At 39.3% G+C, this 25,024-nt stretch overlaps 3 protein-coding genes across 4 annotated transcripts; 2 read left to right on the top strand and 1 right to left on the bottom strand.

Moving 5' to 3' along the window:
* Positions 1-1,129: 1,129 nt before the first annotated feature.
* Positions 1,130-1,867, top strand: nmbb (neuromedin Bb). Its single transcript, XM_034529423.1, has 3 exons — positions 1,130-1,295; positions 1,528-1,715; positions 1,814-1,867. The coding sequence occupies exons 1-3, from the start codon at positions 1,130-1,132 to the stop codon at positions 1,865-1,867; spliced, it is 408 nt and encodes a 135-aa protein (XP_034385314.1).
* A 4,306-nt stretch (positions 1,868-6,173) lies between these two features.
* On the top strand, positions 6,174-10,706 carry tspan3b (tetraspanin 3b). The gene is made up of 7 exons (XM_034525781.1): positions 6,174-6,341; positions 7,172-7,363; positions 7,490-7,564; positions 7,998-8,099; positions 8,257-8,409; positions 8,586-8,669; positions 9,575-10,706. The coding sequence occupies exons 1-7, from the start codon at positions 6,279-6,281 to the stop codon at positions 9,665-9,667; spliced, it is 762 nt and encodes a 253-aa protein (XP_034381672.1). The 5' UTR covers positions 6,174-6,278; the 3' UTR covers positions 9,668-10,706.
* Positions 10,707-11,945: 1,239 nt separating this feature from the next.
* Positions 11,946-18,480, bottom strand: pstpip1b (proline-serine-threonine phosphatase interacting protein 1b). Of its 2 annotated transcripts, XM_034525761.1 has the most exons (15): positions 18,261-18,479; positions 17,570-17,670; positions 16,891-16,965; positions 16,502-16,536; positions 16,282-16,388; positions 15,805-15,867; positions 15,553-15,645; positions 15,057-15,102; positions 14,752-14,831; positions 14,309-14,407; positions 13,383-13,479; positions 13,080-13,176; positions 12,686-12,774; positions 12,367-12,461; positions 11,946-12,203 (listed from the first exon to the last, which is right to left on the bottom strand). In XM_034525761.1, exons 1-15 carry the CDS (start codon positions 18,309-18,311, stop codon positions 12,072-12,074), a joined length of 1,260 nt encoding a protein of 419 aa, XP_034381652.1. In that variant the 5' UTR covers positions 18,312-18,479; the 3' UTR covers positions 11,946-12,071. The 2 variants fall into 2 exon arrangements, with proteins under 2 accessions (XP_034381652.1, XP_034381660.1); XM_034525769.1 differs by lacking the exons at positions 12,367-12,461; positions 12,686-12,774 and having other exon boundaries at positions 18,261-18,480.
* Positions 18,481-25,024: the final 6,544 nt, after the last annotated feature.

Below are 25,024 nucleotides of genomic sequence, written 5' to 3'. Positions count from 1 at the left end.
GGTATCAGTTGAAGCATGAGCTTCACTCATCTTCTCATTTTGGTGTGTTGAGTGAATAATAACACAAGTTACCATTATCCATCATGTCTTAAGGAAAATGCAGTGTTGTCCAAAACCACGGCTGTCTGAGTTCATCATCTGTGAACTTCATGAGAGTGATGCAGTGATGGTCAGACAGTCTTTTAATTAGACTGACATTCAGCTGTGCGGAATGTCTGAAATCACAAGTGTGTGTGTGTGTGTGTGTGTGAATGCCAAAGGTTATGAAAAGAGCAACATGCAAATTGCACTATTCCACTAAACCTGCAACTTTAGCACCCTGAAGTGACAAAGAGGCTGTCTGTCTTATCAGCTCTAAATTAGCAGTGAGAATCAGCCGGTTGTCCTCAGAGGGCTGATGGTGATGCCAGCAGCATGCTGCAACTGGCCAAATGTCATGTTGCTCATTGTTAGGGGCCAGACATGGCCCTCGGAGCAGGAGGGGGTTGGGGGACCTGCAGGAAATCACTCAATGTATTGCTCCAGAGGGAAGCTATAGCTATCACCTCTATGTTGTGGATCGCACAATTTACACCAAAAAGTACACAACCTCTAAGTCATTATTTATGTGTGTATGCAGCTTATATTAATGGTGGCAATATATTGTATGTTATTGCATATCATAGTTGATTGTTTTTATGTGGATTGTAAGAGCTTGATGAAATGCAGCCGTACATCCTTAAAAACGTCTGAAAATCCCTTTAACAGGAGAAAGTCAAATCAAACCTTAGTTAATGAAACCGCACTGAACATGTGCGCACTGCATTGCTGCTTGTGTAATTTGATGGCCGAGAAGACTATTTTTCATTAAACATTCGCATCTACCTCGAGTTAAAAGATGAATCGTGTGGTGCGTAAATACGCACAGCCAGAGGCTCGGTCCAACAACACCGTGACAATGACTCGGATGAGTAGGCTACATTTCGATTAATGCAGCTGGCTGAATTAAAAGTGAACTACACGCAAGATAAGCAGAGCCCACCCCGCACAGGAGATCCTATAAAAGCAGCGTGAGTCTGAGCAATCCACGACCGAGAGGAGACACTTGAAAATCTGCACCCTGGAGGACAGTTCGCCACTCCGCGCTGAGATGAGAGGCTTTACGCTGAATAATGTGTGCCACTGTAGCTTATTTGCTTGTCTTGTACTCTTTTCTTTCATGTCTTTCACTGCTGCAGTCAGTTTCGACCTGTCTGAGCTTCGGAATAAAGTTGCAAAAATTAAAGTGAATCCAAGAGGCAATCTTTGGGCAACAGGTAAGAATCGTCTGATTTTAAAAGCTGTGGACCAGTCGGTCATGTTTGCATCGAATGGAATCAAATTAATCAAATGTCATATATTTTTCACATGTAATATAGTCTTAGTTTAGTTTTACATGATAACATGTTCTGCCTCTATCGATATTGCTTTTGCCATGTCCCTAAAAGTTAGGTTTGTTCTCCCTTTAGTTTGAGTCTATATTCACGAGCGGTGTCTTTGATTGGTTAGGACATTTCATGGGCAAGAAGAGCGTGATGGATACCCCCCTGCTGCCTCCAGCTCAGGGGCAGGGTGTCGATGCGCTGGAAGTCAGCCTCCCCGTGGAGCAGAGCGCGCTCGTGGAGCTCTTTCGCGAGTTCCTGCGGGGGGCGTTGCAAGCGCAGGTGGATACACGAGAGAGCCGCACGAAAAATCAGGTGATTATACCACTAGTGTACATACGTGGTTTTCACGAAGACAAATGAACTGAAATTACTTTTGTATCGAATATGATGTTATGGGCTCTCTCTTTCAGGAGGCGGACATGCTGATGAAGATTTTAGAGAGCTACTTCCAAAGCCGAAAGTGATACAGAGGATGCCTGTCACGCATGAACACGGATTCCAGGTCATCTGACTTGATGGGTTTAAAATAAATAGATTAGACGCAGCCTAGAGTCTCCTGCTCATCATGATTGTAATTCTCTGTGACTGACTCGGCCATTTACAATACACGTAAAGTTGTTTTTTTTCCCCCCAATTTATTTTGATGATGATATTTCACATTGTCTTGTCGTTGAAAGTTATTTATATTAAATAAAATAATTATTTGCACTGCTTTGACTTTGCTCTGAAGCGGATACATTCTAAGATGTTAATAGATCCCGTTTTGATTCTCTGAAGAAATGCTTCTGCATGCCTACTTCTTATTCGTTTCTTAATGGAGAATATAGCATATTGAAGTCCAGTATATGTATGACTCATTTGAGCATCAACCAGCACGTGGTGCTTAGGGTTCTAAAATGAACAGAGAACAGTTGCTGTAATTGTGTTAATCTTGGCTTAAAAACTTTAACATTGTGTTTGCCTCTGTGAGGGTCTGATACATTTGACCTCCACAGTCCTTATTTATGGGCCCAACACTAACAACTGATTGCTGAGCATGAGTAAAAATGCGTTTTTCACTTTTGTACTAAAGGCATTTCCAAAATAACACTTATATAAATCCAAATGTAGGCATCTTATATAAATCACACAATATAGTTTTCTGAATATTTTGACATGAAATCAATATTATCCTTTGTACTTTTCCCTATCTTGCATAAAGGGATGATTCTCTCGATCAATAGTGGTGAGGTGAGATGGCCCATTCTTTGCCTTGGGCTTTCCATCGTAGATAAAGGGAAGGCTATTTCAATATCTCTCCCACACTGTTGCTTTACTTGCGTCGTATTCAGAGTAGTCACTGGTGGGAGGAAACAAAGACTTTAATCCACTATTCAGATGAGAGTTAACTCAACAAGTCTGGCCCAGTAAGAAACTCAGAATAAAGAACAGTTAATTAGGTCCACCAAAAAAAGGAAAGCAATCCAATACAGCAGTCCTGGAATGAATACCTTCATGAATGTTCAAATGTTGAAACATGTTTCTTTATGGTCATTTTGCAGGCGTTAGTTTGTGGTTCTGGTGAATTGATATAGTGTTCTGATAATTTGTCCAAAATAGATTTGTTTTCAAGCTAACCTTATTTGGTCAAACAGCCTTGACAATCTCTAACTTGCAGGTGCAGAACGTTATACACCAGTAGGTTAGGCTAGAAAATTGGGTACAATTTGATAAAAATTAACCTTTTCGGTAGGCTACATGAAATATGAAAAGTAAGTATAACTTAAAAACACATTTCCTCATTTGGGTTAAAAGGTTCTTTTTGGTTACCTGTAATAGTGCAAACTAGTTCCAGTCTTTGCAGTGAACACACTTGTCTAAAAACAGAATCAGCATATCTTATTGCATATGTACACAAGATGTTCTCGTCTGTATTTCAATTTTGCGAGAAATTTCATCTTCAAATGCAAATATTGTGTCTTTTATTAATTAACTTTAAATGGCAGGCTGCCGCATGTTATTAATCTGATTATTATAATTCAAATTAAAAGTTAATGTTGTTTAAAGACTCAATAGTTTAGCCATGTTATGTATAATCGCTAATAAAGACATTACATAATTCCAATCAGCATATAACAACACAGCAGAAGACCAGAATAGCTAGATACTGAGGCATATATTCAGCATAGGGAATACGTTACACCAAATGATGGTGCTCAATGAAGGCAATCATTTATATGTCCTCATCCTGAATAGGTGAAATGGGAATTTGAATAGTGATATTTTAGTTTTCAAATCTGTTTTAGTTTAAATAGCTGCAATGTGATCCAAATCATGGCCTGTTATCCTAAATTTCTGATGTGACAAATTCATATTTTTCAGGAAGGAATCAGTAATCCTTTTATTTGGTTATGTTTTGAGGAAAGAAAACAACAACATGATTTACAGTCAACATGTTGTCGTTTCCCCAATCCGAAACACAGGTAGCAGCACGAATCTCTGCCTGTCTGACCGACATCTCTCAGTGGATGTCCGCTCACCACCTGAAAATTAACCCGGACAAGACTGAACTTCTCCTCCTTCCAGGAAAAGGCTCTCCCACCCACGACCTGACTATTAACTTCAACAACTCAGTGCTGGCTCCGACTCTGACTGCCAGGAACCTCGGTGTGACAATCGACTTTTTCGACTATACCTTGAATAGGGAAGGTTGAGCCGTAGTAGCACTCTAGTAACACTTAAATGTCCCTTACCGATAGCACTTTGTTGTTTAGCACTTTAGTAGCACTTAAATGGCACGTACGGATAGTACTCTGTAGTTTAACGTTATTGAAGAAATTGTACTTGCTTGATTCTTGTTGTTCTGAGTTTGGACTCATGGTTTAATGCACTTATTGTAAGTCGCTTTGGATAAAAGCGTCAGCTAAATGACATGTAATGTAATGTAATGTAATTTTACCTCGTCACATACTGACGCTTTGTCAGACCCTTTGGCTTCACTTTATTATCATTAGTTTTTTTTGGACAGTTTTGTCTTCCACTAATTTAAGTGTTGCTCGTGTAAATAAGTTTCTGTGTGAGAGCATTTAAACTTGAACAAACACAACAGGCAGTATAAAGGACTACACTATGTTCACCATACAATATTCTTCTTGAGGCAACTCCATTTGCATTCGTGCACAAGACATCTGATTCATCATTTTTGTCACCACATTGAAATGAATAAATGTCATGTTTTCTTCTGACATGTAGAAGAGGAGGAGAACGTGTAAACCCAACCAAGGCCTTTTGCTTTTTCAGTAAGTGAAGCCACACTGAACTTAACCAATAACTTACCACACCATTAACCAAACAGACATTGTCCATAGTGCATGGTGAAAAAGTCTGTAATTATATGTACAAACTGTAAGTCACTCACATATTTCTTGCAAATTAGTTGTAAGAAAATATGACCCTAATTCATAGACTTTGGAACGTCTTACACCCTGTGTTTGACTTCTTGTTTATGTGCTTGTTTCTTTGTTTTATATTGTTCTGTTTAAATAATTACTCAATTCTTAGCCAACAGGTAAAGTTGATGCATAATTCACACTACAGATGTATGTTGTGTCAACAGTAGCCTTGTCTTCTACTTGAATGTGTAAGTGCTCATGTTTGAACAACCAAAAGCTTACAGAGACAAATGTGACGAGCTTTAACTCAATAAATAAACAAGGCTTCAGGCACCAGTCCAAGTCATTATGGATTGAGTGCCCCAAAGATACAAATATTCAATTGAGTAATCCATCTTGCCCTCAGAGGAGATGCATAGGTTTGAGTAAAGAAAGCATATCAAGTTCATTCATTACTACTACGGGACTGTATTGTTGCAGTGCGTGTTTTATTATTTTATTCAAACTGAACATCTGAAAAATATATGTGGTCATCCTCAGGTTTGTGATATGGTTGTAGGGTGTTTTTACCAACAGCTTACACTTGATATATCTTCCTCTCATTTGAATCCAGTGTAAAACCAGATGCTACACTGCCACCCTGTGGCAGAAAGCCCCATGAAATATACCCCCAAAGCAATTTCTATGCTGACGCTGCCCATCAGTGTTTTTCAAGAGGCTTATAGTAAACCTTTATGTTCATAAGAGGTCAGCCGTTTGTTCATAAATGTAACACCTCAAACACACCATTGCACCGGCATCAGTTGAAGATGAGTTATTGCAGGCCTACTACCTATATTGATTTCATGCCATTGAGAAATCAGCACAAACTTCATTTATAAAGTAATTATTTTTTCTCTCCGAAAAACACTCAACTGCTAGTCCGGCAGACCCAGACAGCTGAAAATGATTGATGGTGACAGCGATGGATGTAGTTAAAACATCAAATATTCTCCTTACAATTCTTCTTATTGTTAATGACACCTTACATCCCACTGAATTAATTAAAATCCATTCTGTGGTGAGCAAATCAAGCTAAATGACATATGAAGGTGTTGTGTTAAACAATTATTTTTTTTAAACACATAATTATATGATGTCTGTGTAAGAAAGTGTGCAACTGGTTGCAGTGATTTACTGTGATAAGTAACTTCAATCAAGTTACATACACAATGCATATTGAATGCACACGCCGCGCTGTTTACATAGAATGCAATCTACATTGTGCAAAGCTGAGCAATAAATACTCAAATATACTCCATCACAGTTTTTTTTTTGAATGGTGATGTCATTGGAGCATGTGACCGTCTTCTTTTTTTTGCGGCGTTTTCATTGGTCGAGCCCAGAAGAATCTGCACTTTGGGGCAGGACCACCGAAGCCATTTTATTATCATACCAGCAAAGGTGCAGGTGCATCAATATATATTTTTATAGTCTTAGTTTTCATTTTGGACATCAAGTTACCATGGGGCAGTGTGGAATTACGTCATCCAAAACCGTGTTGGTTTTTCTCAATCTCATATTTTGGGTAAGAAAACGACGGATGTTTGAACAATGTGCAGCATCAGAGGCCAGGGATGGAGAGCATTAGCGGGCTAGCCAACTGCGCCAGAGATGCGCTGCAGTCTGCGGATGGCGATGCGCGAGCTGTTTTCTTAAGGCAGGCTATTCACTGTGGGGGGAGGGGGGCACGAGTTGGACTAACAATAATGTGAAGGTAGCAAGTAGCAGTGTGTCGGTAGCTGCCGCCCACAAGTTGTAGCAATGACGTTATGCAGCAGCTGTTCGGTCCTCTGGCGGCTGCTTTCCGAGCGATTGAATCATGGAATGAACAGTAATGGATTAAGATATACATGAATATTGAATATTGCTCTATTCGGTTTAGCTTCAAATAAAAAATGAAAGACTGTATCAACTCCCAGGATGGATGACACATGTAGAGATAACAAGTGGCCTTTCAAATGTGTTGTCTTTGTCAGCTTGAGCTCAATATTTTTTCAATGTATGAAATTATGCATATTTTCTAATGAAGTATTTGTTTTAATCAAGTTCTTGATCTCTTGCCTGTTTACTTTTTCCTTTATTCTGTTTTGAATTCAATTTAGCTTTATTGACATGACCATAATTAAATACAGTGTAAGGAATACTAATTGATATTACTTAATATGGGGAGGCGAGAAATGCACACACTATATAGCACCTTAATTACTGTACTGCATAGCACTGTATATTATAATTTAAGATAAACAAATCATCCCTAATTACAAACAGAAACAGATTAACAATTGACAGATCAATATCCAATAAAGAAAAAAGTCTTCAGTCTTACTTTTCTGTGGTTTGTGTTTCTCTCTACAGGCTGCAGCTGGGATTTTATGCTACATCGGAGCCTATGTGTTTATCACATATGACGACTATGACCACTTCTTTGAAGATGTGTACACTTTGATTCCTGCTATCATAATAATAGCAGTCGGGACTCTTCTCTTCATCATTGGCTTGATTGGCTGCTGTGCAACAATACGTGAAAGCTCCTGTGGTTTGGCAACTGTGAGTGTGGACTACTTTGCTAATTAAATGGCGCTGAAAAATCATTAGCGATGTCAAGTCATCATTTTATTTCTAACTCACCTGACTAATAAGCCTCTAAACAATGTGTCTTTGTTGTCATTTCAGTTTGCTGCCATTCTCCTGCTGGTGTTTGTGACAGAGTGTGTGGTGGTGGTGCTTGGCTACACATACAGGGCAAAGGTAAACAGTCTCATTGGACTGCAATTGTATTTCACAAGTAAAGTTAAATGGAAGTGGGTCTAAGTTTGCATCATTTTGTCAGAATCTCAAACTTTGCATCTATATGTGTGATATTGTATTGTGTGTGTCTGTGTGCTAGTAGTGGAAGATAGGATGGATATAGTTCATAGCATTAGGAGTATTCATTTCACGCAAAACTTAATATTTTGTTGCATCATGTTTTTGTTTCAAAACTTCCTTTGCTAGGATTAATTAATGTTGATTTGTTTAGCCGCTCTCAAGTACTACAAATCCCATTGGGTAAGAGTGTTACCTCAGGGCCTACATTGTAAATTAGCTTTATAATAATGTGAAAAACTGTCCCTTATAGATAACATATGCAATTTGCAGTCTCTGAGCAGGGACAGTAACTGCTGCTGTGCTTTTGTTTCAGGTAGAAAATGAGGTGAATCACTCCATACAGAAGGTTTACAACGAGTACAACGGCACTAACACCGACGCCCCCAGCCGCGCCATTGACTATGTGCAGAGGCAGGTAAGAAGACAACATTTGACTTTTGACAGATAAATTGTCATGTAAAAATATACATTCTAATTTTAATGAATTTATTTTCTTTTTATTTCAAATTGTGTTCTGAACTCCACACATTCTGATTATTCTCCCTCTCTATTCTTTGCTATTGTCCTGTTAGCTTCACTGCTGTGGCATCCACAACTATTCTGACTGGAGGAACACGCACTGGTTTAAAGAATCTAAAAACAACAGTGTCCCAGTCAGCTGCTGCCAGCCCAGCATCATTAACTGTTCCGGTACTCTCACTCGACCTGCGGATCTCTACCAAGAGGTACAAACAAGATGTTAAACCCACAGCACAAATTTCAAGTTATGAATGTCATTTTCTTTCTTCTGTGGCACAAGCAGAAGTATAATGTGGTTGTCTGGTGTTATTCTTGTTTTGTTTTGTGAGAAATATTTTTATGCCGGTGAAACCATTTTAATGTCATTCATTTTCTGTTGTAGGGTTGTGAAGCTCTTGTGGTGAAAAAGTTAAAGGAGATCATGATGTATGTCATCTGGGCTGCACTCACTTTTGCATCAATACAGGTAAGGAGGACAACTTCAATGCCACCTGAAATTATCAGGGAAAATACAAAATGTATTAAGTAGTCAATCAGTGCAAGCAGCCAGACAGGTTTTAAACAAATCCCTAGCTTGGCAATAGCCTCTCAGCCACTTATTTGGAAGTGAATACAACAGTTATTGTTAGATTACACACGCAAATAATTAGTTCTTAGGTTTTACTTGATTTATTTGGTTTAAATCCGCTGAACCAGGGATGTTTATAAACCTGCCGGACTTTCGGACCGCAAAGCAAATCGCAGAGTATTCCTAAATCTAAGAAAGGACGACAGTTAGTATCACACTGAGGTTAATGAATTCACAACACATTTCTGCCTCACTGCAGAAAACACACACATAATGCATCTTATTCCATGACTGTTTCATTCAAGTCAAAAGCATGTTTATTGGGAGAATATTTAAAGCTGCATTCGTCTCTGTCAACACGAACTGAGCGGACAGCAACTCTGACCTAATTGTGTCCACTAATTCTTATTGTGTTTAAAAGCTCAGCATGGTTGCTGCTGACCAAGAAACCACTGCTCCCAAAGCAGCGACTGACAGCATGGCCAATCACTTAGTATTACCCTCAAACGTTCTCATTATAACACAGCATGCAAACTGCGTGTGTTAAAAGATCATGCTTTTTTGGTTTAACATTATGTGCTTACACAGTGTGATTTACCATAGTAGCGAAGTGGTAAAAAAAGAAGGTAATCCATGAGATCTCCTGATCTCATGGATTACCTTCTTTTTTCAGGATGCTTGACAAGAAGTATAAAATAACTGATCGTTAGCTCTTGCTCGTGTTGTTTTCCTGCCAAGTTTGCTGAAGAGCATAAAGACTTGTATAACAGCTTTTCTTTTGTTCAATTGCTGTCTGCCTACAGATGCTGGGCATGCTCTGTGCCTGCGTGGTGTTGTGTAGGAGGGGTCATGACCCTGCGTACGAGCTGCTGGTCACAACCAACAGCTATGCATGAAGGAGGCAGCCAACCAACGAAGCACTCAATAAAAAAATCAAAAGGAACATCACTGGACATGTCCACAGTAGATTTCAGCTGTAGTTATATAAGGCCAAGCACACCTTGCACAATTCATGATAAAGTAGCGAACACTGGTGATGTGGTTTGGGTGGGTGGGTGCTTCAAGGGGAAACCAGTTATTTATTGACATGCTTTGTAAGTTACTGTTACATTAAATGTTCTTTTTTTCTCCTTACAAATACTGAAATATTTACAGTAGCCAAAGTTGTATGTGGCTAATTGACATTATTGATGTTGATGCAGAAATGTATTTCTTTTAATGTGGCTTGATCAAACTTCCCACTGAGGATTATGAGAAGTAATTTGGAGCATAATGTGTAAAAGAATGTACTGTATTTCCTTGTGTGCTAGTTTGCACAACGGCTGGAGCTCTGGAAATATTTCCTGGTTGTAAATGAAAATCTATGCTAAAAAGAACATGTACAATTTTGCTAAGAACTTGGTTGGTAAGAACCAGATTTTGTGAAAATGGAAAAAAAACCATAGACACAACAGATTCAGTGATTTTGTCTCAGAATTTTGTTTGTGGAGCAGCGCAAAGTTTTGTCTCTTAAAGCCATGTTTGGAAGAAAGAGTTTTTCATATTCACAAATATTCAGGTTGTGAATAATGTATGTTCTGTTTTGGTGTTGATGTTCTCCAAATCAGGCTTCATTAGCGAGGCATCGCCAATACATACATTGTGAATGAACCTTTTAGTCTCCAGTGCTATTAGTAGGAGTGTTATCAGTGTTACCTGAAGACTATGTGTAGCTTCAGTTTGTTACAGTCAGAGAAATCCCTGTTTAGATTCCTAGTATACCCTGCTATCGGAATTATGACACATTACTTTATATTTTTTTGTGAAATTGTGCACCGTTTTAATATTTTTTAGCTGTTAAATTGACTGCTAGATATTTAGCTTGTGACGCTGAAAAAAAAAACTTACAAACAAAATTGTGTATAGACTGGAGACAAATAAAGTCATACATTTCAACTTGACTGGTTAATGGCCATTTCATTTCATCCACATGGCTTTACATGAAATTTCATTTTAATTATTTGATATTTCATCAGTTGCATGAAAAATATAATATTTAAATACATAGCTACGTCATCACTTGACATACTGTATGTGAAATGAGTTTCCCAATGGACCGCAGACATATAATTACAGTACTGTAACCATCAATCTTCCCCAGCTCTCAAGCATACAAAAACATTGAAGAAAATACCACATAAGAACGTGAGAAACCAGGAGCAGTGGTGAGTAATTTAGAAATTCATAACGTTGTGGAGAAAGCATGTCATAAAACATCAACTACTTTTGCTTATTATTATGCTACAATTTAAAGTCAGTTGCTAGATGGAGGAGTAGATTTAAAATGGTGTTATAAATGGCAAGTGTTCCTTCTGCGGGAAAACAATTGTCATTCTGCTTCAATTTGATTGGCTGTTTTGCCGAGTGCGGTTGCCGTCATTAGCTCGCAGCTGGAAGAAGTTAGTAACTGCAGTAAAAAACAAATTATATGGATTATCTTGTACAGCACACATTTTAAATTATTTTTTAAGAAAAACTGTAGATTAAACACCTCCTGCCCCACCAGGATATTGTTTTAAACCAAACCGCTCTATAAGTAATACTATTTAACGTGAAGTAGATAACGTTAACTAATGCTAACGCTAACTGTTAGCTTGTCCGATCACATGGGGTTTTAGCCCGTGGGTGTTATTCAGAGGAGACGGTACCTGGTCAAGCCTTTCAGGATCTCAGGCATCTTCCTGAGAGGATAAAGCAGCAGGACAACGCACTGACATTGTGAGAGCAAACTTAGCTAGCCAAATAGACAACGCAACAGGGAATGGAGGAGAGCAGGTACGTGCCCAGATTAGCATATGTGTTAAACTGTGTGCTAAATGAGAAATAAAGTTGGGGGCATCATATGTCAAATTGACTAATTTGCGCCGCTGAATACCGCGTCATTGATGTCCCACCACTTTATCCACCCCTTAACACCATATTGGGGCGACTATGGGTCAGTGGTTAGCATGCCCGTCTTTCAATCAAGATTGGCAGTTCAATCCCCGCCCTAGTCGATGTGTCCTTGAGCAAGACACTTAACCCTGCATTGCTCCCCGTAGCTGTGTCTACGGTGTAAAGTGTCTTTGAGTATCTTGAAAAGCACTATATAAATTAAATGGATTATTATTATTATTATATGCACCGATCTACATCTAATGTTTACTTGTGATTCATCACATCGAGTTTAATAATGAATTGGCGATACATTCTTTTATCATATGGCACACTGACAAAGCAAAGTCACTGGAAGCCGAGGAACAACTCCAGGTGGCTTATCGTTCAGATTTTGGCCAGATAGTTTCCTGGCACCAGTCCAGTCAGCCCGTTGCTCTCCGCTATCCACCAGCAATCTTCTCCTTGTTCCAACACCCGGACGATGTCTCCTCTACTGACAGACAGCTCATCCTCCTCCTGACCAGCCCATGTGAACAAACACAACACATGTTGGTTACACGAAGCAGCCTGTATCACCAAATATCTTCACTGATCACCTACATACTGTACACACTTGGTTTCATGTGCAGTAACGTCTCAGTATTGCAAATAGTATAACAATAATAAGGCATGTAATCACCTGGGCAGTGTATTCATAAAGAACAATGTAGCTGTCTTCATCAGCTGCAACTGTTGCCGATGCTGCTGTCTGCTGGAGGCCCGTGAGGGGCGCAACTAAACCAGAGTGAAAGTAGGCCATGCAAAAGCAACATGTTAACTTCCTTGAGAAATCAAACTTTTTGTATACAATACATTGTATACAGCACATTGATATTTTATTCAATAAAAATGTGCAAAAAAAGTGATGTTTTTCTATTTATTTACACGTTTAGGTTTTGTTACAAATCATGGTTTTATGTTAAATTCAACATTCTAAGGAGGCCACACACTCTACTTACACTCGCCAAAAGGTGTCATTGCTGATTGTGAGTTTTGAAGACTGTCGACATTGATGTTCACAGAACTTGCGAATAGGGTATCAGAGCACCTGAATGATCCAGGTCAGGGTAGATATTTAGGATACATAGAAGTGTTCTGATCAACAGACAATTTTGGCCTAAATAACAGCCTTATTTGATTCTTTCACATTGTCAAAAAGAAGATTTTATTTGTGTAGTGTTTAAAATTGAGAAAGGTACTGAAGAAAGATGAACCAGGAGGAGACAGCATGTTCTTACTGCCACAACGACATGCAGTAGTCACGTGTTATACCCTTCACCCTATCGGTGAAGGGTATAACAGTAACAATGCTGTCTCCTCCTGGTTCCTCCTCCAATGTGGATTGTGTCAAACCTCATCGTCACGTCTTCTTCTCCTACTGCGAAATGAGCTTGGCCATTGCTGTTCCGGGATGTCTCCGTCTGGTAGAAGTTCTCGAACAATATGGGCTCTGTGTGAGGAAAAGAGAAACGGCTTATTTGAGAAGGGAGGTCAAGTGTTGCTTTCGGTCGGTGTGTGTCCACCGAAAGAGAGAGTTAGAAGTTGAGTAGCACTCTAAATCCAGTTATGTTGTGATCGCACCTTCTTTCACTTCTCCCCTTAAGTTTATAGTTTTCTCTGAAAGCGAAAGGACAATCTACACGAGGAGTCTCTTACCTGGAGGCCTCATTCCTGTACTTTTCATGCCTATGAAATAGTTGTTGTCTGTGGTGGTGTCACACTGTTCCAGTAGCTTCCTCACCTCCTCGATGAACTGAAAAACAAAAGGCAAATCCTGTATAACATTTTTGTGGAGAGAGACTTTCTTTTTAATTGCAGTTATGCATGCAAAAAAATAAATGAGGAAGAAACTAAGCATGTATGAAAGGTGCTTTTGCAAAATCCTCGACCAAATGTGTGACATGTGCTGCTGGTTCTTTCTTTCAAGAACTAGTGGACATATCTCCAGCCTAAGTATGCTAACATGCTCGCAATGACAATGCTATTTAGAAGATATAATGTAAACCATGTTCACCATCTTTGTTTAGCATGTTAGCATACCAACATTTTCAAATAAGCGACACTCAGCCCAAGCTGAACCCAGAGGGTTAAAGGGTAGTTCACCCCAAAATCAAAGATATATTATTTTCCTCTTCCCTGTAGTGCTATGTATCAATCTGCATTGCTTTGCTGGGAGTTGTCTAGTTTTGGAGATATCTGCTATACAGACGTCTGCCTTTTCTTGAATATATTGGGACTATATGGCACTCGGCTTGTTGTGCTGAAAGGGCCAAATAAACATGTTTGAAAACTGCAATTTCTCTTTCCAGAAATCATGACCCTGTTACTGAAGATAATTCACAGACCTTGATCAGTTTTAAATGCGGACTATATCCTTAAAACAATAGTTTTAACTGCAATATAGTACCATTATATTCCAAAGAAGGCATACATCTCTACGACAAGGCAACTCACACCAAAACAATCAGTATTGATAAATAGCACTACAGGTAAGAGGGAAAACATGTATGTTGGGATGAACTGTCCCTTTCAGGGATGGTTTATCAATATAAATATATTTAACTAGAAAAAGTTAAGGTCACCTCATCATCTTTGACACACTGTGTGGAGAAATGGTTGCAGTGGTCCCAGAGACAACACCTGAGCATGCTGATGCGATCTCCCTCCAGTTGCTGGAACACCTGAGAAACACACACTACCGGTTTCTACTGTACCAAAGTTCATTTCAGTGACTCAGAGAGACTTATCATCTGACTGTATTAGGAATGGCTGATTTGTTTAAATTTACATAGAAAACACAAAACAGATCTCCACTTTGAAGAAGTTGCTTTGTGGATGTGGGTTTGTTGTGTCTATGTTAGCATGCTCAATGCAAGATATGCATTTCCTCATTGGTCAGCAGTAGCAAGGTGCTGTGAGAGGAATCATACTTGCAGATAAAGGGACTTGGTGTGAGGTCTAGTCTTCTGGTTAGAAGCCCTCGTTCTGGTTATGACATGTAATATAGAAGTATAGTCCACAGTACCTCACAGGTGCTTTTGTGTGTCTCTTCCCAGTCCTGGCGAACACTCTCTAGCTGAACAATGTTGGTAAAGTACAGCTTCTCTGTGAGAGATTGCGGTATCATTACAGATGGTTATAGTTAGAAATTAAACATAGAACAAAACACAAATGTATTTGAAAAACCATATACAGTGCACGCTTTCTCTAAACTTATATAATCTGTGACGACTGTATTGAAAAACAAACAAGCCATGAATACAGACATACAGTGATTTGTGCAGGTTAATTATAGACATTGTAGAGAGGAGACATGATTCTGAGTCATACCGGCTTCATTGGCTGCCTGTCTGCTTTGCTTTGCCTTGTGACGCATCTGTGAAAAAAAGTATTGCACAGGAAGTGACATGCATGACCAGTGTGGCAAGTTCTCATCACCAACTGGAGATAATTCATCACTTTAAAACATCATCACAATAACATCAGAAGGCCACAACATGTTAGACCTGTTGAAAATGTGTATTTGGCACCTTTCTTGAATATGCAAAAGTCTAAACACAAGAGTAATTTAGGAATATGCAAAAGATTTAATGCACTTTCAAAGAGATGCCAGCTGTAACTGCAGCCCATGAACATACTTTAGCTCCTCCTTGCTAGATGTTGCATAGTTACATCACTGTGCACAATTGCAGGAAAGTCCCACCACTAAACTTGCAGTTTGGGGTGCAAAGCCAAATGTCTAAAAGGAAGTCTATATTTGAAACCACAAACCACAAACTGGTCTGACGGTACTCTTATAGTGAGGTAGCCAGTTTAGTTAATATACTTTTTCTGAGTTCTTGGATGGAACGGTTGTCTTCTCGACCCCCTGTTCTGCCTCGTCTTTCTCTCTGCATCTCAGCTCATAATACTTCTTCGACTGTAAGAGACAGAAACAGAAACCAGTGTTCCAAGAGCTGTGTAATGTTTGCTATTTATGCCAATGATGATCATATATACATACATATAAGTCATGTTTGATTTCTGGATTAAATGCAAAGTGTACTAATTGAAATGATCAGTTTTGGCTGTTACTTACTTCCACGGTCCTCTTGTACAAATAAACCTTTTTCTTCTGAACCTTCTCCATGATGCTTTGGAACTATAAGGGGAAGTAGAATGGTCAAACTTAAAATACATATTGTATTCATCTATATCCTTTTGATACCCACAGTTACTAACATACTGTAGAAACTAAAAATAATGTCTAACTGAAATAACTTGTCCAGCTTCCAGAAGGTTTAATAATGACTGGAATTGTGTTATCATTGTAGGAAATATATATTGTGAATGGTGATTACTTAGCTTTTTAAATATGAATACATATTTATTACCTATAAAGGGATTTAAATGACCTTAGGGATACATACAATCTGCACACAGAGAAGATTAATCTCTATATGCCTCAAGCTAAATAAAGCAATCAAACCTCACATTATGTTCATCAGGGCAATGAAACCTCACCTTTATTTGTGTACAATAAGTCAGTTGTTAAGCAGCACAAATTGCCCAGTACCTTCTTCCTCTGCTCTTTCTGCCGTTCTCTGAATGTCTCGATCTTTTTCACCTCCTCTTTCAATATATCGGACAGTTGGATGTGGAAGTTACCAATGTTCTCGATTTCTGCAGCCAAAAACAGCAAACTGAATCAATTGTACACATTATAAAACACATTTTAACAACAGCAGCAGTATTTAGTACTTTGGTTTGATTTGTCCTTGGCTAGAAACACTTACGTGTTTTTAATAGTTCAAAGGATGCTCTCATGGTGCTGGAAAAACAATGCACATTTAGGATCAGAAATAAATGAGAGAAAGCTTGGTACATCTTAAATGTCTGACTGCTTATGACAGGACAGGAACAGGAAATCTGGCAACACATAATGACCCACTGTTGCTGCAGTTGGTTGCAGACACAGAAACACGGCCACTCCTTTTCTCAAAGACCTAGAAATGTGTTTCCTTTAAAAAAATAAATGATGACTCATAGACGCCTGACTGATGTTTCATATGTTGAGGGTCAGTTTCAATCGGCAATGAACTCATCACATTGTCCTTGCAACGAAATGAATACGTGACCCTTTTTCTAACGTGCCATCAGACAGAATGCCAGTCGATGTATTTACCTGATCTCTGTGTGTCCTCCTGCTTTGCGAGCAATAGTCACCAGTTCCTTTCCATACTTCTCCTCTGCTAGTGCCCTGTGAAGTATGACCAGATGCATCACACTGCAGCCCATAATTAGTTTTTTAGTATTTACTTATACAACTGAACTGTTTTTCTTGTCCTGACAAAAGAGACTCGTTAGGCATCACTGCATTTTGTTGTGATATGCTAACATCATTTACACCTCACACCTCCATTTAACAACAAAAAACCCTAGTATTGTATGTTCGTCATTACAGATTAATCAGGAAAAAATAATATCGTGAAAATATATATATATTGTTGGGTAATAAAATGTCCTTAATTGGCCCCACCCATCCTTTGTTATATTGAATTACAAAATGTATTAACACACTGAACCTTATTTTTTTTATATACTAAATTGTTAATCTTTTGGGATGCAGAGCAGCAGTGTGACTAACTGAATTCAAGTAGGACTGATTACATGTTGTTGTCTCATGATAATAAATACTCCAGTCGCCTCAATTATCTGCAGCGTAATCCAGTTGTTTTCTCATTCTATCATGAACTGCTGGAAAAAACTATATTTACTTGGATTTCTAGCCATGTTATGGTAACATAATTACACAACAATCACACAAATTGTGTTTCAGTTACTGAAATACAGACTGATGCTACCTCATCTTTAAAAGCTCCTCCACATCTTTGCACATTTGCCTTCCATCTTGCAACCTTTGGATCACAGCGTCATAGCCTGCATGACAGGTGAAATTGGACCCCTGCAGGAAAAAATAAAAAGCTTAAAGACATATTAAAATGAACAGCATTGCTCAACAACTGTTGCAACATATTCTTGAGTCAATCCTGAACTCACTCTGTGGTAAAAATGCAGAACTAACATTTAGCAAAAATAGAATATATCACATACTTCATGAAACTGCCCCTCAAATAGTAGAGCAGATAGTTTGACACACAATAACTTACATTACATTACAGATGGACCTTGTAGCACAGAGTTTGGGGTATTTATGAACCATTCAACTTATCAGTACTGTCTTGGTTAAGTGGTACAACATTGCTAGAACATGTTTTAAAAAAAATATAAAATAGTAAATGTGACCTCTACACTTACAATGTTGGCTAGCTTTTGTCTGCAGATTACTGGTAATCGAAGGGTTTTGTTTTGTAGGTAGGCCTACTTTAGAATATCTGCTAAATTAATAAATAAAATTGTAGTTTACGCAACATGTGAATTCTACATAAAGAAATGAACATAAAAGATTGCATGACTTCAAAAACACTAATGCACATTCAGTTTTAAAGGACAAGGAAACCACAGCAAAGCACGAGAGCACAGAAACAGACTTACCCAGAAAGCATCTTTAAACCTCAAAGGTGTCATCTCAGTTGTTACTTCCATGAACTGAACACAGTTGCCACCCTTAGTGCGAACTTCTTTCACTGTTTTCTCTCTAAAGTTAATCGCCCATCAGCCGAGTAGACTGTGGTTCAACGGTGAGTCGACGGAACGCCGGTGAGTCCTGAAGAATGAGGAAGAGTTTCTGATGTCACTGACCACAGTCAGCTCAGCCCGTGTGTGAGACAGCATCTTTCTTACGAGATGTATAATACTGAATGTGTAGTTTAAAAGGATTTGTAAATTTGTCAAACACAACAGCAGATTATGTACACTATCTGCTTGGATAATGTAGTCAGTATGTTTCTGTTTTATATAATCTGTTAGCTGCAGATGAACATTTTATTTCTCATTTGGTCATTTACACTGACAAACAAACACACACATACAGTGTGAGTTTCAGTTTCAGATGGCTGAATGTTTGCCAGTGGTGAGCTAGCACCTAGACTGGCTGTGTTGTATCATAGATATGAAATCATTATTAACTTATATTAGTGAAATTATTATAATACTTTATCAATATGTTAGCACGTCAATACAATAAAAAAAATATCTCCAAAAGATGTTTTGTGACCGACAAACATTTTCATCCCACCGTTGTTCTGCACTTTCCTGTGATGAACACAAGGGGTAGACACAGACCTTTCTAAAAAAAAATATCTCTCAGTATTTCATGGGATCAAACCCTCCCTTTATGTAGTCAGTAGTTCTCACATCTCCACGGGGTCAGAGATGAAATCCCAAATCTCTCAATCCAGTTGAGATGAAAACAAATCTGTGCCTCAGGCATCTTTCCAGGAAGATATGGAGACATGTGAATGTGAACCTAGAAGCTAGAAGCCTATTATTGATTTTCAAAGTGAGGAGGACAGACTGTGGTGTCTCTCACCCGTCACTCAATGAGATGTGTGAAAATCTTTGGCTCTCTCACAAAGCTGGAGGGGATCATTCACACACCTAACGACATGTTCATGGGACAGAACTAATCAATACAGCCAACTGAGAATAATGGAGCGCCGTCTTTTACTGTTATTTGTTTTATATTTATGAAAAAATAAAAAATCACTTTGAGATGCAATTTTACATATATTGCACCAGCCAGAGATATGGTTGATTTATTGATTGATTGGACAGATGGATCTTTTTGGATGATTTATCCAAGCGCAACAATGCTGTCCTGTGAAAACCCTTTACCCACAAAACAGATACGTATACCTTGTGACAATAATGGTTTTTAAATGGTTTTAGGCTTTTACAATGGGGCGTTTGAAAATGTTCTCGCCTGCTATAGCCATCCTTCTGGAGTGGCTATTTTAGGGTTTAAAATTCAGTTTTCCCAATTTAATTTGTATCTATTTATTTCATTTATGAGTTTAAGTTAGGATATTGCTTCCAGACTAAGGCTCCCAACAAGTTTTCAAGTCGAGATGGTGGATCTGTGGTGCTTGGCCTTCGCTGTGACCCCGTTTTAGGGTCTCTAATGGAGGAACAAGCACTGGGAATCAGCTGTGCAGCCAGGGTCTGAGCACACTATCACACACCAGGGCTTCAGCACGCACTCACACACAAATACACTTAAGTTTCATACCCCTCTCTCTCTCTCTCTCTCTCGCACTCCCTGGAGTGGCAGTTATTGAACTGTGACAAACGAGCCGTGTCAGACCAGCCCCCCTACCTGGGGGGATTGGCTAAATGACCTTTCCATTACCCAACCACTGCTGTATTCCCCCTCTACAGATAAAGTTACATACACAGCCACAAAGCCCATTTGCTGGGACTAGTGTCAATGTTGCCGCCAGTAGCCACTACAGTGTTCTGTGCCTTTTCATTATGATTTATTTAAAAATGGTATATGCAGAATCTATCTATATATAATCTATATATTTTGTCTGCCTTTATTCCTCTCAGAAGCGGGGCTTTGGACCATGTGAGCATGCTAAGTGTTAAACGTGATGCGTGTGTGTGTGTGTGTTAGTTATCTCTGTGCGCATGCATGCGACTGAGAGAGCCACTGTGTCGCAGAGTGTTTGGCTTAAATGTTTTTCACACATTCTCCAACCTCCATACTTGCTAATCCCCTGTTGACCATTGGCGCTATCCTTAAATATTGCCACATACTTTAAGGAACAAGTCTGAGGAGAAGAAAAAGAGGGGGATGAGTGGAAAGATTAAAAGTGGAGACAGAGAGAGTAAAAGTAAGGAAGAGAAACAACAGGACAGAGCGTAGTCTTTAACTGACTGCTGCTGCCTGTTGGACAGGAATGCAATGAAGTGAGTCCTTGGGAATTAGTGGGAACCTGTTAGGAAGCTGACAGATGGAGAGCTAATGATGTGTAGGCACAAGGGCAGGGCCTTTAGTTGCTAGTGAGACAATCTGTAGTGGCTGTCATAATACAGCTGAAAACCAACAGCTGAGGGAGGAGGAGTAAGTGGAGGAGGAGAGGAAAGAGCAGAATCATGCTGACCCCAGAAAATGAGCCGCGGGCCTTTCTAACGTTTGATCCTGGTTTGGCTTTGAATTAAACATTTATTAGTCTTAATCCGCAGCATTACTGCTAAGAACTCCGAAGTTAATCAATTTGATCCTCCTGTGTCCGTTATTCTCTGGACACTGGGAGGAAGGCAGTATATGGTAGTATATGGTCACGTCTACACACATCTCTAGCATGCAAGATTGTGTTTATTGTCCTTCTGTATAACCATTTTGTCAGCACTGATGTCGCATTATACGTTCATGGCTATGTTTCTTTTTATTTGATGATCTTGAAATGCCTTTAAATGATTGCATGTAGGTGCACTTATACAAGTTTGGTAAAAAAACAAAAATATGTGGAGAAAGAGATGGGGGGGGGGGGGGGGGGGGCTTGCATGTATGTAAGTGTGTCTGTACATTTCAGTCAATGTGTACTGGTGGTGACCCCTGTAAAAACTGATGCGTGCCACAGGCAATTCCCCCTTCGTCCTGCTTCTCTCCTTCCCCCGCATGGTCCCTTCAACAGACTGGCTTTTGGTGTTACACTAATTTGCCCAGCGGCCATTCTCTCCACTGGGACGCACCCTGTCTTCCTCACCTGCCCCATGCACTCCCTTTTCCCTTGCTCTCTTTTCTTACACCTCCTGACCATCCACCTTATTTTTTCATACATTTTTTTTGACATCCTCTCCTTCTCACTGTGTCATCATCCTCCACTCCACTCTCCTCTCACCTTCCTCATACTCCCCTCTTCCTTCTCACTCCCTCTTTTCCTCGCGTTCTTCTTCTTTCCAGCCTCTGCATGTTTCTAGTCGTCCTAGTCTCTCATGACCTGGCCTTTAACCAGCACATGCTGCTTGTTTGTGTGTGCACATGTGTGTACTTGTGCACCTGTATGTGTGCTTTTGCAGTTTGCACTTGCATTGTTTGTCCGTGTGCGTGCGTGCGTGTGTGTTGCAAAGACTCAATGGAAAGACTGCTAATTTGCTGAGTGGTTTCATCCATCTGAGAGAGGATGGAGATTCTGCTTGGCTTCACTCCTCTGATCCCGGCCATAAGGGGAGTTGAAGCCTGCCCAGATGCAGGCCAACATGCGGCCACTTCGTCTGGACCAGTGCCATTCTTTGCTTTGTAGTTTTTCTCCAAAGAGTACAAATGGATTTTTTTAAAGAGTGTGTCTGTGCGTGTGTACAGGTTTAGTTTACATTTGCTCAGTGGAGGATAATGGATTGTGTGTGTGTGTGCTTGCACATACTGACCTTTTGTGTATCTTTGTTTGTTATGTTCAAAGGGCTGTAAAGTGAGAAGTGGTCTGTGATTTGACATACTGATAAAAGGTATCGGGTTTGTTTTCTGTGATTCCGATAGTGTTCCACCCCTTTCTGAATGAAAACACTCCATAAATAATTATCTTTGACTAATTAATGTTGAATTCTTTGTTCAAAGTACTCTAGGTTTACAAAATACAACAGTACTTATTATTTTATTTAACTAAGCTCTGATAACATCATCAGGGTTTTATTTTGAAAGCCCTAGAAATCAGAAGAATCTGTTTTCATAGTATAATTCATGTGTAAAAATAGCCCATAGACTGTATTTCTTTCTGCTTTAAGACTTACTAATAATCCTGTGTCCGGTTAAAACAAAAAGATCACTTATTTAAAACTTTTTTTAATTGTGATAATTTAATTATCACATTTAAAAGCTACTGTACACTTAATACTGAGAGAGTGGCATGGTACATGTGTACCCTGAGGACAATGCACATAAGGACAGCAGGTGGGGCTGTCGAGTTTCTAAATTTGCAGTTTGTTGCCTCACAAGTCTCTCAATCTACATTCTTTGTTTTCTGTTCAGTTTCACATTGAATGGCGAGGCCTTCTGAGGAAATGATCACTGGCTGCACTGCTGCTTGTACAACAAAGACGAGTCAAAACTGCTCACAGAGTTGTCAAAAAACTGTGATAAAGCCCACAAAGGTTACAGTCCATTTCTTAACCTTGATCTGACTGATCTCACTGTTTAATTCACACCTAGAAGTTTCCCATTCAAATTGAATTGTCTCTCCACTGCTTTTAACGGTGTCTTGCAACATTAACCAAAAAACCTTGGAAGTTGTATCTGAACCGCATTAGGAAATCAAATATGACATGTACTTTTTTTACCAATTACCAATTAGTAATTTGGTGCATACAGATGTCTGATTGCATGAGCAGCTTTATGTGACAGTTTATATTTGATGTTGTGTTGCTGTGCAGTGTAAGGTTGGTTGTTCGTGATCCATCAGACATTTTATTGCCATGGTAAAACAGCACAGGCTGCATTTTACAGTATTATAGTTGCCTCAGTTATCTAGCTGTTCATATATATATATATATATATATATATATATATATATATATATATATATATATATATATATATATATATATATCCTTATGTATAGACTCAATAGCTCTAATTAATAATGAATGCTGTGTGTAACAGTGATAGTATACTTACTCATTTTTGTATTGAGGGAATTAGATTCATAATCAACTAAAGGATCACTGTTTAGTTAACATACACTTCTTTAACATATTTCAAAATTAAATTATTATTGAATCTCATCTTTAATGGTCATGGTGTGACAAACCAGTAGTCATTTCCAACAAATAAAACCTCGAGCAAGAGACAATCGGTAGTGTTATTTTGGTTGTTTTTAACCTCCACCACCAACATTAATTATGTTCTGCCTCAATATCTACAACAATTGAGCAAATCAAAGCAAAGGCTAAATGAAGAGGAATAAGCTAATATTATCATGGCGCCTACTTACGGGAAATACACTTCAACATCTCACAAGTGGCTGAGACGGCGTTTCTCACCACAAAGTCACACATAGTATATTAAAGATTAACACACTTTCTTTGTTTTAATTCCCCACAAACTTAGTGTGTCGTCAAACTGCTTTAATCTCGTATGTACCGTGGTACAATAGTAAGAAGAGGTCAGATATTCAATACGTTTTAAAACAATCTCCATTTCCACATGATGAATTACTGTTAGTGTGAGCGTGGCTTCATCCAGGCGTGTTTGTTTATGCAGGTGGGCCGGTACGCAGGCAGGCGGGCCCAGGTATTGCAGCTACAGTGGTGTTGTGCTATGCGGTGGTGTGCATGATTATCGACCAGCGTGTCATGCAGGATAAGGTCCAGTGTGCCTCTGTTGACTGCTTTGCGGTCAGCACTGCAGGGAGCAGGATTGTGGTTAGCCTACAGACAGCCGTCTCTGTGTGTGTGTGTGTGTGTGTGTGTGTGTGTGTGTGTGTGTGCATGTGGTTTGACTTTTACCGCTGTGCCCTTTATGTTTTCTTCATGCTTTGTTTTTATGACTGCACATCATTTCTATCTTAATACTTATGTATCCTCTGCCTTTATTTTCTTTCTCTGATCCTTCTTCAGCTATTGTCTTCCCGCCAATTATACACACACACTCACACTCACACACACACACACTTTTACCATTTAGCATTTGGGAAGTGCCTTAGGCCTCAAACAAGCCACCAGTACTAATGGCCCTACTGAGTGCATGAGGGGATGTCTGCTATAGCGAATACTTGATATGCAGCTAAATGTTTTCAACCAGTCACCTTACTGCTTGACTCCATTTTGTCTTTGAAGATTCCATTATTGTGTATTATACTTCATCTTGTTTGTCTTATTTCCTTCTTGGTTTTGCTATATTTCTCTTGTTGCCTCTTGTCATGCCCACACACAGACGCACACCACCACCCTTTCACCGCAGTGACCGTGGATGCGTGCAGAAGTTGGGCCCCGTGGCGGGAGCTAATGGATGGCTCTCATAAATGGCGGGGGCTTTACACAGTGGAAGCATAGATGCAATTTTTTGCCATGCTCTGATTCTTCCCTGTCCTGATGATAGCACCATTCCAGAGATCTTCATATATTTTTCATGGATCTCAACGCTAAACACAAACAATATCTGACGGAGGTTTGCCACAGGCATGCTCCGAGCACACCTCCATTTTCTCTGTCCCCTCTCAGTATGTTTTGCAAGCTTCAACAGTTCCAGTACAATCGTGTTGGAACGGGGACATCTCATTCGACATCAAGTCGATTGTTGGATGTGATGTATTTAACCTTGGCTATGCCTGGTTCTTGTCGTATCACACTGCAACTATTGATTGTGGTTATGTAAGTGTTATTACACTTTTGTCTCCAGCATGAAAGTAGAAGCTCGG

This window comes from Cyclopterus lumpus, chromosome 3, assembly GCF_009769545.1.
Source record: "Cyclopterus lumpus isolate fCycLum1 chromosome 3, fCycLum1.pri, whole genome shotgun sequence".
Taxonomy (NCBI): Eukaryota; Metazoa; Chordata; class Actinopteri; order Perciformes; family Cyclopteridae; genus Cyclopterus; species Cyclopterus lumpus.
This window is presented reverse-complemented; position numbering and strand designations above follow the sequence as displayed.